This window comes from Patella vulgata, chromosome 5, assembly GCF_932274485.2.
Source record: "Patella vulgata chromosome 5, xgPatVulg1.2, whole genome shotgun sequence".
Lineage (NCBI taxonomy): Eukaryota > Metazoa > Mollusca > Gastropoda > Patellidae > Patella > Patella vulgata.
Genome location: NC_065883.2, coordinates 11,307,662 through 11,328,625, shown reverse-complemented (window position 1 = coordinate 11,328,625; position 20,964 = coordinate 11,307,662). Strand labels below are relative to the sequence as shown.

General features: G+C 34.5%; 1 protein-coding gene across 1 annotated transcript; it reads right to left on the bottom strand.

Moving 5' to 3' along the window:
- On the bottom strand, nucleotides 1-20,910 carry LOC126821144 (DNA repair protein XRCC3). Its single transcript, XM_050549480.2, has 7 exons — nucleotides 20,753-20,910; nucleotides 19,844-19,981; nucleotides 18,666-18,755; nucleotides 18,320-18,442; nucleotides 8,292-8,434; nucleotides 4,977-5,189; nucleotides 1-666 (listed from the first exon to the last, which is right to left on the bottom strand). The coding sequence occupies exons 1-7, from the start codon at nucleotides 20,808-20,810 to the stop codon at nucleotides 418-420; spliced, it is 1,014 nt and encodes a 337-aa protein (XP_050405437.2). The 5' UTR covers nucleotides 20,811-20,910; the 3' UTR covers nucleotides 1-417.
- Nucleotides 20,911-20,964: the final 54 nt, after the last annotated feature.

The following is a 20,964-nucleotide window of genomic DNA, read 5'->3' as shown; positions in this document are numbered from 1 at the left end:
GACCTTATGATACAGCGCGCACATACTAACCATTCGGCCATCCAACCCTTTACATCAATAATATACATTCAATATTCTAAAAGTATTTAATTAATGGCTTTATTTTGTTTATATTAAAAAAATAAATAATATCATGTCCAATATGATACAAAGTATACAAATCAGCTGTCACAGTAGCTTTAAATAACTCAGTGATAAAAATAAAATTATTTTTTATGGACTGGATAACATTATTGTCATATATTAATAACTATAACAATCATGCCATTAATGGTTGATATTTGATAATATAAATAATAATAGATGACCATCCATGTATATCTATAGAGATCTACACATTAACCAGGAATATGTTTGCCATAAATAAACAATAAAAAGTGACCGTTCACCGTTCAAAAGGTTATCAGTCATCAGGCCTTATTTCAGACCATGTATACCATATTTGTCCACTATAAACGGGAAGACGAGTTGTGGTATGTTGGGGGCAAATACCACTTCAAACTTCCGCACGCTTCCGTCCACACTTTTATTGGGAATTGAATTTTCTAGCTGAATTGGGCAGCTTGTTTTAGCTAACATAAACCTTGATGTGACTTGGTTAGACCAGGTTAAGCCTAATGCAGGCAGAACTTTTCTTGTACTGGACTTGTCAAAGCAATCACTCACCTGAAATAAACAAAATTAGTTTACAGACAGATAGTGATATAGACAGTGGGTTTAATGTCAACTCGACACAAACTAGGTCATTTTGGGACTAACATATGGTTCAACTTTATTTCAATAATTCGCTTGAGTGTAGAGATCTTTAGCAGTGAGACGAAACATTCTTGTTTTTAATTTTATTTTTCGGGAGAAAATTCTTATCTGTTAGTTAATTTTTAGCAAATAAATTCTATATTATTTTTGTATAAGACAATTTTTTGAGGAAGATATTACCATATCTTATATCAAATTTCAAGGGAGGACATTTTTTATCTTTTGCAAATTTTTCCAGGGAGAAAATTCTTATCTTCTTTAAATATTTAGTGAGGAAATTATTATCATTCATTAATCTTTCTTGAAGGACATTTCTATCGATAAATAATTTCATCTTTTGTTAATATTTGGGGAGAACACTTATAATTATTTCTGGAAGATCATTCTTATTTTATACAATTTTTCTGGAAGGACATTTTTTAAATTTGGTCACTTTGTGGTTACGTGGAGGGGGGGGGGGGGGTTAGAGGCGCAGCTAGGATCCAAGAGACAATCTTTAAGATTTATAGAATTTTGTGAGATAATAAATGTAATCATTACAATTAATACATGTGGAGAAGCTCCTGATAATCTCTGTGAATTAATTCAACAGTATAATCCTAAAAGACAGTTGTGTTCAAATAATCTCAATCAGCTAGTGATACCAAAGTGGAAACTTGAAACTTTTGGACAAAAAGCATTTGTCAATCTCGATTAAAATCTCATCTTTTTTTTTAGTTATAAATAATGACATATGCCTTGTATTTATTATACAGTATACAAATATCGGTGGGTTTAACATCCACTTGACACAAACTAGGTCATTTTGAGACTGGTTCAATTCTATTTCAATAATTTGCTTGTGTGTAAGGGTCTTTAGCAGTGTGAGGAAACCAGAGGACCCGGAGAAAACCCACGAGGTTGGACAGGCAACCCTACTGCTTGTCACGTACAACCGGGGAATGGAAACCACGTCAGTTGACTCAATGACAGCACACCAGTGCTAACCATTCAGCCATCCACCCCCTCCCACTCTGTATAAATATCACAAACTGTGAAAGATATAATATAATCCCACACATCAATACAGACTAATGAGCGACTATCAACAGATTTATAAACAAAGTGGTGATAATAACAGATTCAGGTCCAAAATATACACATTGTTATCTGTCAAGGTGCTACAAAAACCCTGAACAACAGCTCTAGCAAATTGAAGCAACTATAATATTTGTTCTGATAATGAACACCATTGTGCAGAGAAAAGCAGCTTATGATATGCTGTGAATAGATTCTGAAGATCTCTGCTTTTGTATGAATCGCAAAAATCCTCCATGTCAACCTCAAGCCTTTAAGCATATTTAGACGGATCAAACATAGAGTTTATATTGATTTGGGGAAAAAAGTCCAATTATCTGGAAGACTATGTCACGGCAGGCAAGATTATATAGCTTATTAATATCTTTTTAATATTACCATGGAGATATTGAATAACGAAAACCACCTTTCAGTCATTTTTTAAATCTGACCAATCTACCCTGTAGATAGTCTTTTCATGTATTCAATATTACATTGATTAATTTTTCATTTTTTTATTTTTTGTGTCATTCTGATCAATACTGTTTGACAAATTGATTTCTGATTTATATCTTTGGTAAACAAAGAGTAAAATATAAAAAGTCATGGTTATCTTTTAGCTTATCTAAAATGCTACAAAAAGAATTGTGGCTTCCTTTTAAGGTATATTACTTCAAGAAAAATTAGGTCATTTATTTGAGTTTAAATGAATCAGAATAGTTATCTTGTTATTGTATATTCATGTCTCTGTTTTTATATTTGTAATTTACCTTTGATTTTAACATCGTTATTTATATCAATTTAAACATTCATTATGTAAGAGCTAAATCTGCCTATTGCAGGTCTTTAATTGGGCCATAATTGTTACATCAATTATTAATTAGACATTTATTACCATGACAAGACCATAATCACCTCTCGATGCTATCGGATGGCTCAAATTTTGAACTAGATTAGAACAGTTTGACCATTTAATGATTTAATTTAAAAATCGAGAAGGGAGGCTAAGACTTGAATAACCAGTACAGTGGTTACGATAAATGCACACATCTTGTCAAAACTACAAACATTGATAACTTTCCTCAAAATAAAGTAATTTGAATGAAATTTTCAATATACAATGTATTCATTTTGCATTATCTATTTTTGAAATATTACATCAAGAACGGCGATCTCTTTATCTAAATTTTACATAATGCCCCTTTAATAAAAGACATATTTATCAATTTAATTAAAGACATTTTCACACCGACCAAATGGCATTGTGGTTTTTTTTAAGTAGTTACTGTGATCATGAGCACAAACTTATTATGCCAGCTGAATGACTAAACTTACATTCCTTGCCAGGCTCTCCATCCTGCACCATTGACAAGGAGAAACCAGACTGGAAAATCTCAAGGAACTTTCACTAGGGTCTCTGAACTTTCACTAGGTTCTCCAGATTAGTGAGCCAGCACCTTAACTCACTGAGCCACATTATAAATTGATGACAAACAAACAGTATACGTTTTCCATTTACATTCCAAAGCCATCTGAACTCCTAGAAAATCTCAAGGAACTTTCTCGAGCAACACCAAGAGCGAACCCGAGACCTCCTGGTTAGAGGTATTGAGAGGAAATATTGTGGGAGGGAAAAAAATATTTCATAATTTAGGGATCATATTTTCAACTATTTAACTGCCGTACTATGGATTCACTGATTTGAGATTAGGGTCTGATGTATCATTACAGCGGATTTAGAGGCTTACTATCTAACTCGGAGATATTGAAAGGAACCCTGCTAGAAAGAAAAGTATTTCATAATTTAGGGATCATATTTTCGACTAATTAACTGCCGTAATATGGATTCAATGATTTGAGATTAGGGCCTGATGTATCATTACAGCAGATTTCAAGGCTTACTATCTTTCCCTGAGATATTAAAAGGAAGCCCTGCTAGAAAGAAAAGTATTTCATAATTTCAGGACCATATTTTCGACTAATTAACTACCGTACTATGGATTCACTGATTTAAGATTAGGGTCTGGGATGATTCATTTATCATCACACAGAATACTCAAGCTTACTACCTGGGCTGGGATCTCTAGAGATTAATCAGCCAGCACTGTACTCACTGAGCCACAGATACAATACGTATTAATAACAAACAAAAGAAACAGTAGAATTACTCCAGGTACATTCCACAGATGTTATCAGGTATTAATCATAGTATTACTAATACCTGATGACAAATACATTTAATAATCAATATTTTTATAACAAATTACTTACATTTATTAATATTTCTATTTTACAATCCACTATAGGCCTACTATAATTTACTATTGAAAGGACTGATAGAAATTGAAACCATGTCACTCAATTACAATTGTGAACAATTTTGGCATAAACACCTGTATTATCTACCTGTATTATCTCCGAAGAGAGACAGAAATAGGGTTTAACGTCCATTAACACAAACTAGGTGATTTTGGGCCTAACATATGGTATATCTGTATTTTAATAATTTGCTTGCATACTGAAGTTTTTAGCAGTAGGGGGATCCCAAAGAAAAACAATGTAAACAATGGTTTATCCTGTGTATAATAATATGGGTATTTCTAATTTTAATGAAATGTGGAGTTTGGTCACAATTTTAATATCCTTTCAACAATATTTTATTTTGGGTATAAATTTACAATTTTAATGAAATATGGAGTTGGCATTTAATTTAAACAATATTTGATTTTGGGCATAAATCACAATTCATTCATTCATTATGTACAATTTCTATGACAGTTACAAAGATGAAACAATAAAATGAAATACATTATCAACACTGTTACTTAGGATATTTTGAGTTTATCAGGATTTTCCGGCGTGGTTTCCCCTTGTTAGTGATGCTGGATGGAGTACCTGAAAAGGACAGCTGTCTAGTCGTTTGGATGAGACAAAAAAACGAGGTCCTGTGTACACATTGGCGTGCATGTAAAAGATCCCTTGACAGTTGGAATTCGATATAGGAGTAGGCTGTAGTGCCGCTGTCCGGGCAAAATTTCCCTCATAGCACACTGTTTGGTGTATGTCTGTCTTTATTAGCCCAGTTCGGAGCAGAACAGTAGGACGTTAAACCCCATTTCATTTCATTAAAACTCCATTTTTTTTTTTAATTTCTATACGCTTACCTGGTTCACACAAACAATAGGTATATTATACTGTTGACTAAAACCACGAAGTTTACCAGCAAACGTGTTCATGTGTTTCGCTCTCTTTATCATTTCATGATTCTCGTAATCACAACGAAACAGAGCCGCTACAGAATCAACAATTACCAGTTGAATCAAACCCTGAGCTAATAACACAGGTAATTTCTTGTGTATACAATAAGTCAAACCATCCTGTAATAAAGAGGTTTCTTGTTGATAATAATTTGAACTGTTAGGAAATGGCAAGATGATAATTATGGCTAGAAATGGAGTCATGGACATTATCGCTGCAATAAATCAAGATATTATTTCAACCTATTGAACAGCTACAGAAACATTATGTAAGATTTAGATAAAGAGCTAGACGTTCTTGTTATAATAGTTTAAAAATAGGTAATGTAAAATGAATATATTAAAAATTGCATTCAAAATTAGTTCATTGTGAGTGAAGTTATGACAGTTTAAAGATGTAGCATATATTGTTTATTATCATGGCAACGGTATTTGACAGTCTTGATTATCCCTTTTATTGTTAAATTTTTAAATCTTGTAGGTGTTCTAATCCATGTAAACCATGGCCATCCGATGATCTAGAGAGCTGGTTATAGGCTTGTCACGTGAATAAATGTCTAAATAATAATTTATTTAACATTTGAACTTTGAAACCAATATAGGCAGATTTAGTTCTTATATAATGGTCTTTAATTTAAATTATATCATACTGTCTATAAAGGAAATCCAACACAATTTGTTTGCGTTTTTTTCTTAGAGTTCCTTTATTATTATAGATGACTAATTTCAGGGCTGGATTCAAGGGAGGGAGGATGAGAGAAGTGTGTCCCCCTTCAAAAAAAAATTCAAGTCTCCTGTTTTATAAATGTATCTAATCAAAATAACAAAATATTTAATAAATATGTCCCTTTTCCAAGTAGTTTTTGATAGTTTAGGAAGCCAAAGTCACAATATTTCATTTCATTGTAAATGTTTCTTCATTACAAGATCCTCAATTGTGACAAGCAAAAGAGGCCTTGTCTGAATGGGTGATATAACAGGTTACTAAATATATGATGACAAATATTTTTTGACAGCAGTATTTATCAGAAACATGATCTAGATTTTGTAAAATCAAAGATAATTTTTATATACTGTAGTGCAAAAATATATACATACATTTCTATCTAATTTATGAAAATGTCAACAGTGTAAAATCATGGTCTACTGAACGCTTAAAACAAACTTGAAGCCATCCTCTACCATAAAACGGGAGCCACAGTGGCTAAGTGGGTAAGACGCTGGCCTAGAGGTCTCATATTCAATCCATGCATTGGCCTGGATTTTTCGGCGTGGTTTCCCCTTATCTTTGGTGTCCAGCCATTCAGATGGGACGCATAAAAAAAGGTCCATGTATACATTGGTGTACACGTAAAACATCCCTTAGCAGTTGGAATTCAATATAAGAGTAGGCCATATTGCCCACTTGTAGCAGAACAGTAGGATGTTCAACCTCATTTCATTTCATTTCTACCACAAAACATGAGGAAGTCTAGTCTCTGGCTCATGGTTATATAATGTTTTAATCAATATCAATAATTTCTTTTTATAACAAAATAGATTTAACACGAAAAATATTAGTATTTTTATAATAGTTGAATACAACAAGCTTAGTCTCTGGTTTACGGATATAAAAAGAGATAAGTGGAGAGTCCCTTTTAAAAAAAGATTTCCCATAATCACAATAGCTTAATACAAGAGGCTTAGTCTCTGGGCTACAGCAGTGAGTAAAGTCCTTTTAACATAGACGACTTCTCTCGACCATAACAGCTGAATACAAGAAACCAAATCTCTGGTTTATGGTTATAAAAAGAGGTAAGGGGAAAGTCCCTTAGAACAGATGACTTCTCATGACCATAAAAGCTGAACAGAAGTAGCTTAGCCAGTCTCTGGCTTCTGGCTATAAATAGAGATAACAGGGAAAGTCCCTTTAGAATAGATGACTTCCCATGACCATAATAGAGCGATGAATATTTTCTTTACATAACAATTTAAACAGGCTTTAAAAAAAAAAAAGAATAAACAAAAAAGGGCCATAACGTGTGGAATTATGATTTTTATGTGAAGAAATTTAATTAAGTCAAATAATTTCAATGGGTAACAAAATTTAACCCGGCCAACTAAAGTCCCTTTAAAAAAAAAGAATGTGCCATAACATGTGTAGATGTTGAATTTTTATAATGAAGATAATCACTTCGCCATCCGACATTTAAAGCAAAGAAAAGTTATCAATCAAGCACACCGATATCAATAATTACCAATGTAATAGAATGAAGATACATGAAGGTTATAAAAGGTCAGGGTATAAATTACAATTGATATTAACTCAACTAAAGTTTGGCATCAATATCTACATTGTTTTATAGAAAAAAAAGTTTATGCAATAAAGAGAGAGAGAGAGAGAGAGAGAGACTTGACACAAACTAGGTCATTTTGGGACTAACATATGGTTCAATTTTATTTCAATTATTTGCTTGAGCATAGGGATCTTTGGCAGTGGGACGAAACATTCTTGTTTTTAATTATATTTTTTCGGGGAGTTTTTATCTTTTAGTTAATTTCGAGTCCAATCAACACAAACTAGGTCATTTTGGGACAAATATATGGAACAATTTTATTTCAATAATTTGTTTGTGCGTAGGGGTCTTTATAAGTGGGAGGAGACTGGAGGACCTGGAGAAAATCCATGAGGTTAGGCTGGCGACCCTACTCCTTGTCAGGTACAAGTGTGAGATCGAAACCATGCCACTTGAATCAATGACAGGTCTTATGATCTAAAGCGCATGTGTTACACTATTTGGCCAATAGTCGTTGTTCCTAAATACTAGATTATAAATTACATATAGATACATATAATACATATAATTTCCCTTTTTTTTGTTCTTAATTTTTATAGGGGGTTAGATGGCTGAATAGGCCTATCATTGAGTCAACTGGCGTGGTTTCGAATCTCTGATTGTACGTGACAAGGAGTAGGGTCACCTGTCCAACCTCGTGGGTTTTCTCCGGGTCCTACGGTTTCCTCCCGCTGCTAAAGACACCTACGCGCAAGCGAATTATTGAAATAAAATTAAACCATACGTTAGTCCCGGAATAACCTAGTTTGTGTCGAGTGGACGTTAAACCCCATTTCTCTCTTTCTCTCTCATAATTTTTATAATTTCTGATAGTTATAAGAATGAATCCACTGATCTTCATGACCCATCCGCGGTTTAAATTACTGTTTATGTTATCAATACTTACATAATCTGATATGTGTTCTATATAAATATTGTCACTGAATTGTATTCTTTCCTTTAAACCTGAATATTTCTCGTTGTAATGGCTGATGAGCTGTTGTAGACGTTTATTAGGAAATGCATCTTCTGTACATATATAGACTGCACCTATAAACACAATAACAAAACATGGAAATCAAATTATACAAATACTTAAAACTATCATAATATAAGAGGCCATTAGATATTTAAATTGGATATTCCACAAGAATAAATACACAATATAAATTTTCTAAATATACAAACAAGCAATATGGATAGTGAAATACACAAACAAGAAATATGAGCTGTGATATACACAAACAAGAAATATGGGCAGTGAAATACACAAACAAGCAATATAGACAGTGAAATACACAAAAAGAAATATGGGCAGTGTAAAATATTAAAGAAATATGGGCAGTGAAATACAAAACCAAGTAACATGGACAGTGAAATACACAAACAAGAAATATGGACAGTGAAATACACAAACAAGAAATATGGACAGTGAAATACACAAACAAGAAATATGGACAGTGAAATACACAAACAAGAAATATGGGCAGTGAAATACACAAACAAGAAATATGGACAGTGAAATACACAAACAAGAAATATGGGCAGTGAAATACACAAACAAGAAATATGGACAGTGAAATACACAAACAAGCAATATGGACAGTGAAATACACAAACAAGCAACATGGACAGTGAAATACACAAACAAGAAATATGGACAGAGAAATACACAAACAAGAAATATGGACAGAGAAATACACAAACAAGAAATATGGACAGTGAAATACACAAACAAGAAATATGGGCAGTGAAATACACAAACAAGAAACATGGACAGTGTAATACACAAACAAGAAATATGGACAGTGAAATACACAAACAAGCAATATGGACAGTGAAATACACAAACAAGCAACATGGACAGTGAAATACACAAACAAGAAATATGGACAGAGAAATACACAAACAAGAAATGAAATGGGGTTTAACATCTTACTAATCTACACCACTGGGGCTAATGAAGACAGGAGATGAGGGGAAATTTTAATCCTATTACAAAATTTCCAACTGATTGAGAATCATTAATGTGGTGCCCATTATGTACATATAGGGGACCTCGCTTTATTGTTCTATCCAAACAACTAAACACTTTGCTTGCCAGTCACTTCGACCTGCACCACTGACAAGAGGAAATTCGGCTGGAAATACCTCAGGAAATATAGTAAGTATAGTAATGGTCAATGAGATGATGATGTTCATAACCACTGCTTCAGAATTATGGTTAATCATGGATCAGTATCACAAAAAAAACTTTAACCAAGCTATTTTAAGAACACATCCCATTTATTGAACTAGAGCTAACATTTGTAATAGGATTTGAACACTCAACCAAAGAAATGGTTGTATATGTATCCTTAAAAAAAATTCTCATGAAGTAGGCCCCATGTCCGGGATTATTCAACTGAGCTTTTTAACACTGTAACATAGGCTGTTAAATGTCATTGGGGTTGTACATGTATATTATTTATTAGAAATTTTTAATAATTTACCCTTCAAAATCCAGGTATAGAATAGAATTACTGAGTCCTATATCAAAACTTTTCTAATACTTCCACGCTACGCCTATGTCAAATAAGAAGACAAAAGAGCAGTGTGTCATTTGTCAGGTCATATAATCAGTTCTTTATAACAAGTTAAAGGAGCAATCCCTGAATTATTTTAGGGAATAAACCCTGAGAGAGAGAGAGAGAGAGAGAGAGAGAGAGAGAAAAGGGGTTTAAAGTCCACTCGACACAAACTAGGTCATTTCAGGACTAACATATGGTTAATTTTTATTTCAATAATTCGCTTGTGCGTAGGGGTCTTTAGCAGTGGGAGGAAATCGGAGGACCCGGAGAAAATCCACGAGGTTGGACAGGCGACCCTACTCCTTGTCACGTACAATTGGGGATTCGAAACCACGCCAGTTGACTCAATGACAGGCCGTATGATACAGCGCGCATGTGCTAACCACTAACCATTCGGCCATCCAACCCCCCAGAGAGAGAGAGAGAGAGAGAGAGAGAGAGAGTTAGTTTAATGTCCACTTGACACAAACTGGGTCATTCTGGGACTAACATAAGGTTCAATTCTATTTCGTTAATTCGCTTGCGCGTAGGGGTCTTTACCAGAAACTGAAGGACCCTTAAAAAACCCATGAGGTATAAGATGGGGAATTGAAACCACGCAACTTGACTCAATGACAGATCTTAGGATGCAACACACACTCGTTAACCATTCCACCACCTAACTCCCCTCCCTTGTAATATCTAAAACACCGTCATACTCTAAAAGATGAAAATCAACGGTCAGTTTTCATGTTTGGTTTGGGACAATGTTTTCTAGCTTCACGCTATATTTGTGTCCAAATAACCAAGTCTTTAAAGCCCCAATGTGTCAAAATGAAAGTCAAATAAAGAGTTCAAGACCATACAAGTATCAAAAGTACTTTTATCAACAAAAAGTTTCTCGCACAAAAAGTAATCAAATCTGTCAATTCTAATGTATTTGAAATTTGGTTTCTATGCGACCACCTATATGTGTCTAAGACAACTATAATAATATTAATTCAGCTTTTTTCATACAAGCTAGCCCATTCTTTATGTTCATGAAGCTTTGTTTTTAAATAGTGGATACTTTCGACTTTTGAGATAGGTGAACGATCTGGTTTGTTATGCTTTTACACTTGTAAGTTCATCAGGAATTTCCGACGTGGTTTTTCTCCTTGTCTGTGTCGCAGAACGGCGGAGATGGCAAGGGACAATGTATAGTCATTTGGATGGGACAAAAAAACTGAGGTCCTGTGCGCACATTTGCCTACACGCAAAAGAACGCTTTGATTGGAATTTGCCTACACGTAAAAGAACGCTTCGATTGGAATTTAATATAAGAGTAGGCCGTAGTGCCTTTGTCCATGCAAAATTTCCATAATAGCACACTGTATGGAGTATGCCCGTCTTCATTAGCCCAGTCGGTGCAGAACAGTAGAACGTAAAACTCAATTTTATTTCAAGTAAAAATGATCGTGATGCCAGTTCTGCATCTGTTACTGCAAAAAAAGTAGGATGTTAAACTCTATTTCGTTTCATGACCGTTACGTAATCTTGTTGAGCCATTCTGGTGACCATCCAATATCAACAGCTCTTTCTACTAAAATTTTTCTCTTTTCGAGTACGGGAGTTGGGTGTCTGTCTAGTCTAATACATGCACTATAGATCATAAGGTCTGCCATTGAGACAATGGCATGAGTTCGATCCCACACTAACTTTGTGGGTATCCTCTGGGTGCTCTGGTTTCCTCCCACTGCTAAAGACAGTCCCAAAATGACCTAGCTTTAGTTGAGTGGATGTCAAACCCCATGTTCATTTCTAATGCTTTAACCTTATTGTATGACGGTTAAATCGGTGGGACAGCACCTTTAATATCTACAAGGTAAAGATGCAGTGACTCACACCTGTTTTATATTTATCTAATAACAACACTACACGGGTAATCTTCCTCTAAAGTAAAGACTCATGTGTCACCTTGAGTAGAAGTTAGGTGCATAAACATGACAGTGTAGTATGCTTTAAACCCAAGATAGCAGGAGGACATGACAGGGAAGGCTTACTCTTTCTAGAACACCTAATGTCATTTCTCAATGTCATGCCTGGAAATGAAGCACCTGTAATAGACATTCTCTATTTGTCTTTTTTCCTGTTTTTTAATGGTATGTTTAATATGTATCTGACAGAAAGTCAAAAATATATTGTACTAGTTAGAGCATACTATATATTTAAAATATATGGTGAGAGAGAGAGAGAAATTGGGTTTAACGTCCACTCAACACAAACTAGGTCATTTCGGGACTAACATATGGTTCAATTTTATTTCCATAATTCACTTGCGCGTAGGGGTCTTTAGCAGTGGGAGGAAACTGGAGGACCCAGAGAAAACCCACGAGGTTGGATAGGCGACCCTACTCCTTGTCACATACAACCAGGGAATCGAAACCCCGCCAATTGACTCAATGACAGGCCGTATGATACAGCGTGTGCGTGCTAACCATTCGGTCATCCAACCCCCCAAAATATATGGTACTAGTTAGGGCATGCTGTATATTTAAAATATATGGTACTAGTTAGGGCAAGCTGTATGCTAAAATATATATGGTACTAGTTAAGGCATGCTGTATATTGAAAATATATGGTACTAGTTAGGGAAAGCTGTATATTTAAAATATATGGTACTAGTTAGGGCATGCTGTATACTAAAATATATATATGGTACTAGTTAAAGCATGCTGTATACTAAAATATATGGTACCAGTTAGAGCATGCTGTATACTAAAATATATATGGTACTAGTTAAGGCATGCTGTATATTGAAACTTTTTATTTCCAGCCCTAAATAAAGTGATGATTTCACTGGAAATTGAAAATGGACATAAACTCAGCATTTGGTCTCATTGTTAGTCATCACAAGTGAAAGATAAGAAAAATAAAATACTCTTCTCTTCTACCCAAAAAGCAAAGGTGGTATCTTCATCACCTATTATTTTGCATTTCACATTTTTAATTGTTTTTTAATAAAATGACATTTTCTTATTATATATTGGTATGTGACTGATGCAAGCAAATTTATCTCATAAACATACCCCTGTGTGTTTGTGTAAATGTACATATGTTCTATTACCAACAACCTGCAGGATTCCTATCGATATCAAGTTCTAACATTTATTCATAAAACTGAAGTAAAATTGAAAACTGCTCTAAACTATGTTGCTGTCACGTCGTAATCACGTTTTAATCACATGACAAATCTAGTTCAACAATCCATCGTAGCGAAATGATGTATTAACAAACATAAACCATATTAATTGGTAACTAAAATATGTGCTATTAATCAGCAGGTATTAGTAGTAATAAAGTCTCCTATCAACTGTGATACTGTCTATATAACATGACAGTTTGTCTTGTAAATATTACCTGTTACTATAAATAGATGTCAACCGTATCCACTGTCTCTTATTGATTTTAGTGAAAAATGTTTTATATTTTAAAATTGAAAGTAGGTCAATTATCGCTGTGTATAATCTACATGTGTTAATATTATGTTCTATCATGTATTCAGGAATTTATCGATTCGAATAATGTAAATAGGCTATCGTATCAAAGCAAATTGTTATGAACTTACAATTAATGGTATGTGGCTACTACAACCCAGAACAGCTGTGCATACGACCGATCAGCAATGGTGAAATAGTACAGGGTTTAATGTCATGTCAACTGTGCTTTGGTTATTTTGAGACTAACATGGTGATTTTCATTTGGACAGTCACAAATGGAGATGGAAATGAAATGGGGTTTAATGTCCTACTCCGACTAGGCTAATGACGATGGACATATGTCATAGTTTGCTATGAGGGAAAAAATTTCAACCAGCCAGCGGCATTACAACCTACTCTTATATCGAACTGTCAAGGGGTCTTTTACCTGCACGTCAGTATGTACATGGGACCTTGTTTTTTTCGCCCCATCCAAACGACTATATATATATTCCCAATATGAAGGTTTATAGCATCCGCTTGTTTTCAAAGATGGATTTCAAATTTTGTAAAGTGAAGGCTTTTTTTACACTTAATTATTGAAGCTCATTTGCACATTTGGTCAAGGGCTTTACAATTATCACGTCTGCTTATTATCAGGTGCTAATCAAATATATTTATATCTCCCCTATTGATTAGCACATGCAAAACTAATTAGCACTTTCATAAAACAAGTCAAATAAATCATGAGAACTAAATATAAACTGGAGCTACAATGGGAGGGAGAGAGAGAGAGAGAGAGAGAGAGAGAGAGAGAGAGAGAGAATGGGGTTTAATGTCCACTCAATACAAACTAGGCAATTTCGAGAATAACACATGGTTCAATTTTATTTCAAGAATTTGCTTGAGTGTAGTTGTCTTTAGCAGTGGGAGTAAACAGGGGGTCCCTGAAAAAAACCCACGAGGTTGGACAGGCGACACTACTCCTTGTCATGTACAACCTGGGAATTGAAACCACGCCAACTGACTCTATGACAGAGAGAGAGAGAGAGAGAGAGAATGGGGTTTAATGTCCACTCAATACAAACTAGGCAATTTCGAGAATAACACATGGTTCAATTTTATTTCAAGAATTTGCTTGAGTGTAGTTGTCTTTAGCAGTGGGAGTAAACAGGGGGGCCCGGAAAAAACCCCACGAGGTTGGACAGGTGACACTACTCCTTGTCATGTACAACCTGGGAATTGAAACCACGCCAGCTGACTCTATGACAGACCTTATGAGAAAGAAATAGGGATCAATGTCCACTGAACACAAACTAGGTCAGTTTTGGGGACTAACATATGATTTAATTCTATTTTAATAATTTGCTTGGTCGTATGGCTCTTAAACAGATGGAGGAAATAAATCTTTCAAGTAACTAGTATTCCATATAATAATGTCATGTGTTATATATTTTAAAACTGGGGGTACAAATAAAGGGAGTAGAAGATCTGGTAATAATTTGAATGTCTCGTTCTCCTTAGAAGGCAATTTCATCTCCCTTATTTCATCTCCAAAAGGTGTTCGATCCCTGCATTGGCCGAGAAAGTTCATCCCGATTTTCTGGCGTGGTTTCCCCTTGTCAGTGATGCAGTGTTTTGGTCCTTATTTTGATCCACATAAATATTCAATATCATGATATAAAACAGTTTTATTTCTACAATTATCCTCTTGTTTTCTTGATACATATTGACCTGCATAGGAATCGTGATACAAATCCTATCATTGCACCTATGAATATTTAATACATATCTCTCAATGTCTATGAATAGCTGGAATAAGATTAGCAAGTTTGAAAAAAGGATCTCAAAGAAACTCTTTTACTTGTAGAGATTACAAAAAGTGTATAAAAGAATGTTTATAAATAATCCAGTATTAAAATAAATCTATATTGATAAATAACTAGTTTACATGTCTGACTTCCCCTTTCACTAATTATATAATACCACAAATCTCAAATGTCAGATTATAAAAGATTCCTCCTTAGGGGTAGGTGAATGGAATAACTTCTCATGACATTATTATTGGCTTTATCAGGAAATCATGTTATTTAATCATATCTGCATTTATAAAAGATTTCTTCCTTCTAAGATAGTTATTCACATGAATTCACTGTGACGCAGTAGGTAGGGTGCTGGCTCACGAACCAGGTGGTCCAAGGTTCAATCCTGGTGTGGTTTCCCCTTGTCAGTGGTGAAAGACAGAGGGCCTGGCAAAGAATAGCGTCTTGCTATTCAGATGGAACAAAAATAAAAATCTAAAGGTTCTGTGCACATACAGGAACCCACAGAACAGTAGGTAGAAATGGCGCTGTGTAGACAAAAGTTTCTCCATATAAAATATGCCTGTCTTCATTAGTGCAGAAAATTAGGATGATAAACCCCATTTCATGTCATTTTATCAACTCCCTATACAAGTTAAAAAGTTATGTTTTTTGACAAATTGAAAAAAAATAATATTCTACACCAAAGTCCTTGAGTGTATTTAAGATGTGATCTAATAAGGATATTCTAATTTAAATTGTGATATAATAAGGATATTCTAATTTAAGTTGTGATCTAAGAAGGATATTCTAATTTAAGTTGTGATCTAAGAAGGATATTCTAATTTAAGTTGTGATCTAATAAGGATATTCTAATTTAAGTTGTGATCTAATAAGGATATTCTAATTTAAATTGTGATATAATAAGGATATTCTAATTTAAGATGGGATCTAATAAGGATATTCTAATTTGCCAGTCTTAACTATTGTTAGAAATTTGTGCATGATGGTTCACTTGTAATGAATCTAAAACAGTGGATTGACAGATTTATCTCAAATATTGCATACAATCTAATCCTAACACCACTGATGTAACTATATAGGCAAAGAGAGAGAGAAATGGGGGGGGGGGTAACGTCCAATCGACACAAACTAGGTCATTTCGGGACTAACACATGGTTCAATTTTATTTCAATAACTCGCTTGCACGTAGAGGTATATAGCAGTGGGAGGAAACGGAGGACCCAGAGAAAACTCACGGGGTTGGACAGGCTAACCTACTCCTTGTCACATACAACCGAGGAATCGAAACCACGTCAGTTGACTCAATGACAAGACCTTATGATACAGAGCGCGCATGCTAACCATTCGGATATCCCCCTCCTCCAACTATATAGTCAAATCACAGCAGCTTACATCCTCACCCCAATGTCAAAAGTAAGAGAATTTTAAAGGACAGTACTAATGGCTCTTTAAATAAACGTGGGGCAATTCTTCATTATTTCTATATATTCTTGAATTAATAATAAGACAATACTGCTGAAATTATCAAAGGAATACAACTTTAAACAGAACCGTGACTGCCACATATATTATTTACATTTATCAGGGACGTTCATTGACATTTGAACAGGAAGATCTTTTATGGGACATACTTTTATTGATGATTAGTGTGATGTAAACTATGTATACTGCCTGGTGTTTGAAAGTAAAACACAAGGTATTTTTGTTAATTATACTTATACAGTACAATTGTACCAAGTATATTAGAGATGTAAAGTATATTAGAGAGTCTATGTGTATTAGAGGTGATAAGTATATCAGAGAGCATGTGTATTAGAGGTGTAAAGTGTATTAGCTATGTTAAGTGTATTAGAGGTGTAAAGTGTATTAGATATGTTAAGTGAATAAGGGTTGTAATGTATATTAGTCTAGTTTAAAATTAACAATATTGCTACCGTTACTCTAAAGATGGATTATGTAAGATTTAGATAAAGAGCTAGCCGTTCTTGCTATAATAGTTCAAAAATAGATAATGAAATATGAATATACTGAAAATTTCAAAAATAGATAATGCAAAATGAATATATTGAAAATAGGCAGATTTAGCTCTTACATAGTGCATCTTTAATGGAAGAAAGAAGATGAAAAAGTGATAGATATTGTTGTATCCATAGGAATCAATCCATATTTAAACACCGTGATACATCTGAACACAGTAAACACAAGAGTGTATACATACTACAGGTGTAAAGTATATATTGACTTAAGAAACACAAATCTAAGTGTGTCATAATAGTTTGTTACAACATCAACATTAAGGCTAAAACAATTTAATGTTTAGTTTTTCTGGGTCTTCATAAATAAAAAGCCACACAAGTCTCATGAAAAATGTTTTATTTAGAATTTCGGAACTTTAAAATGTGGAACTAAAATACCAAAGTATTTTTGGTCTATAAATCATTGTAAGAGAGTGAGAGAAAGAAATGGATCTAACATCCACTCCTCAAAACTAGGTCATTTCAGGACTAACATATGGTTTAATTTTTATTTCAACAACTGACATGCACCTAGGGGTCTTAGTGGGAGGAAATCGAGGGACCCTGAGAAAACCCATGAGATTGGACAGGTGACACTACTCCTCACGTACAAGTATGGCATAAACCCATGCCACTTGACTCAATGACAAACCTTATGATCTAGACTACTTGACCACCTTGGTGTCGAATCCCCGGTTGTACGTGACAAGGAGTAGGGTCACCTGTCCAACCTCGTGGGTTTTCTCCGGGTCCTAGGGTTTCCTCCCACTGCTAAAGACCCCTACGCGCAAGTAAATTATTGAAATAAAATCAAAACCATGTTAGTCCCGAAATGACCTAGTTTGTGTCGAGTGGATGTTAAACCACATCTCTCTCTCTCTCTCTCTCTCTCACACACACTCTCTCTCACACTCTCTCTCTCTCTCTCACACACTCTCTCTCACACTCTCTCTCACACTCTCTCTCTCTCTCTCACACACTCTCTCTCTCACACTCTCTCTCACACACTCTCTCTCTCTCTCTTGACCACCTAAACTGAGGAAGAGAAGTTGAAATTGATGGTGGTCTAATGGTGAATAATACAAACCTCCTGCTAGTCCTCCGTGTGTAACAGGTAGTTGAACAGTCAGACATAACTGTAAACAGAACTGGGTTTTACCACTGGCACTTTCACCTGATAATTCTGTTATTCCTCGCGATATTATACCACCTGTAAAACACAATAAATTAAATGTTATTTAATAAATGAAATGGGGTTTAATAAAAGAAATGAAATGGGGTTTAATAAATGTGGTGTAATAATGAAATAAAATGGGGTTTAATCAATGAAATGAAATGGGGTTTAACAGAGTCACAAATGAAGTTCCAACAAAATAAACAAGATGAAAAAAAAATGAAGTTAAATAGAATAGAAAATATATGTGATAACTAACCTCGTAAGAAATTGTCAAAAACATCACAACCTATTGACAGTTTCTTGATCTTTAAATTATTGACACATTCCCCCTTCCACAGATCCAAAGCTATCAGAAAAATAAACAAATACGAATAGTCTATAGATAGTACTTCATTTTTTATTTTAATAAACACATTTCTATTAGATTGTTCTTCCTCAGTATTAATAAATATAGTCATACTCATACTAATTACAGACAACATCGTTTCTTTTGTCATTGCCACCCAAAGTATTGCGGAAGTGACTGACATGGAAAGATATTTTATAGATATGCACATCCTACAAATGAATGATATCCAAAATTTAAATGATTTAAAAAAAAAAAAAAAAAACATTATGGAAAATTGAAATTTAGACAAGAATGGTACTACTAATTACTGATAAGTGTTTTTTTTGTCAATAATTCTCTTGCGTGTAGGGGCAACTTGACTCAATGACAAATCTAACAATCTAACACGCACACGTTAAACCATTCAACCACCCAACCCCCAACAATCTGAAGTGAGTTTCAATTATAAACAAGCCAACAGTGAGGCTGATGTTCCCCGCTGAAATCCCGAAATAAATAGATGACATATATTAATTAATTGCATGTTTATCTTTTTCAAAAGTATCCAGCAATCAAACTGATTATTAAGTATACATTAAGTTTCATCACTCTCTATCAGATAGAATCAAAATAAACAAGGCATTGACCTAATAAACACATACACCAAGTTTGAACATTCTAGCTCAATTAAAAGTTATCGTGTCCCAAAGCATCAACCAATCAAATTGCTTATCTCTGCTTACCCTAAGCGGAAAATGCTCATCTTCGAACTCCATCAAGGCATTGACCTAATCAACACATACACCAAGTTTGAACATTCTAGCCCAATTAGGAAGAGAGTTATCGTGTCCCAAAGCATCAACCAATCAAATTGCTTATCTCTGCTTACCCTAAGCGGAAAATGCTCATCTTCGATCTCCATCAAGGCATTGACCTAATAAACACATACACCAAGTTTGAACATTCTAGCTCAATTAGGAAGAGAGTTATTGTGTCCCAAAAAGTGTGACGGACAGACAGACGGACAGACAGACAGACGGACGAACCCATTTTAATAGTCCCCTGCTTTCTTCGAAAGGCGGGGGACAAAAATGTTGATAGTTTACCTGTACATGGATCCGGTTTTGGTATTGATTCAGCAATGGCATGTTTTAATGTTGATACATCACTCGATGACAACTGACATGTTCTTTCTAGATCAGGTCCAGATAAACTCAACACAGATTCAACACTGGTTAATTTGGCTGTTTAAAAATATACATGTGTTTTTAAATAAAATTTGTGTGAGTAACTCAATGAATGTATGGCTTAAAATTGCAGATACATGTATATGGCTGGTATTGTATAGAAATATATACTAGAATATGAGCAGAAGGACTAAAATTACGTCACAGTTTGTTTATTGGCGGGAGGTTATGAATACCAACGGAGAACGGCGGAAATCTACCTCATGAAATTTACCTGTGGCAGGTAACATTGACATTTGGGATCGTGTTATACTTATGTCAGGGAAAGAATATGTTGACATAATTACTTGCATTTTTTAAAAGATTTATGAAGCTTTTCTGGTGACCTTTTAATTTAAATCCTTTCCTGTTTGATTCATAGCAAAATTAGAATAAACAATGTAGGACTAGTTTCTTCTTGTTTTGAAGGGGGCGTTAACACGTGCACATTAGCTCACAAGACCTGACATTGATTCATGTGACAGACTATTGATTCCCCGCTTGTACTTAACAAGGATAAGGAATAGGATTGCCTGTCCAAACTTTGGCTTTTCTCTGAAACCGGGTCCTTCAGTTTCCTCCCACAGCGAAAGAACCGTTTGTGCAAGCGAATTTTGGAAATAATATTGAACCATATTTTGGTTCCGAAATGACCTAGTTTGTGTCGAGTGGGTGTTAAACTCCATTTCTCTAATGTTTTGACTTCAATCTGATTTGTCTACTTTCAGTTTATTCTAAATTAAAAACCGATCAGTAACATTTCGGATTTCCTTAATGAACTTTACTTACATCGTTTGATAGCAGTTAATATACGTGGATTAATGTCTAAATCATCAAACTTGCTCATTGATGTTCTTAATTAATTAGAACAACACTAAATCTTTTTAAAACTTTTCTTTCACATTGAAGTGCCCGCCATTGACGTTTCCGTCATCCAGTCCCTTTGAGGAAACATAGTTGAAGGGGAACAACTCTAGTTTTCAAATCAGGATTCAGACAAG

Coding starts and splice junctions, on each gene's coding strand:
- LOC126821144 (XM_050549480.2), bottom strand. CDS start 20,810: ATGAGCAAGTTTGATGATTTAGACATTAATCCACGTATATTAACTGCT. Junction 5,190..8,291: donor TAGAACACATATCAGATTAT/GTAAGTATTGAT, acceptor TCTTTATTACAG/GATGGTTTGACTTATTGTAT. Junction 667..4,976: donor CTATTGTTTGTGTGAACCAG/GTAAGCGTATAG, acceptor TGTTTATTTCAG/GTGAGTGATTGCTTTGACAA.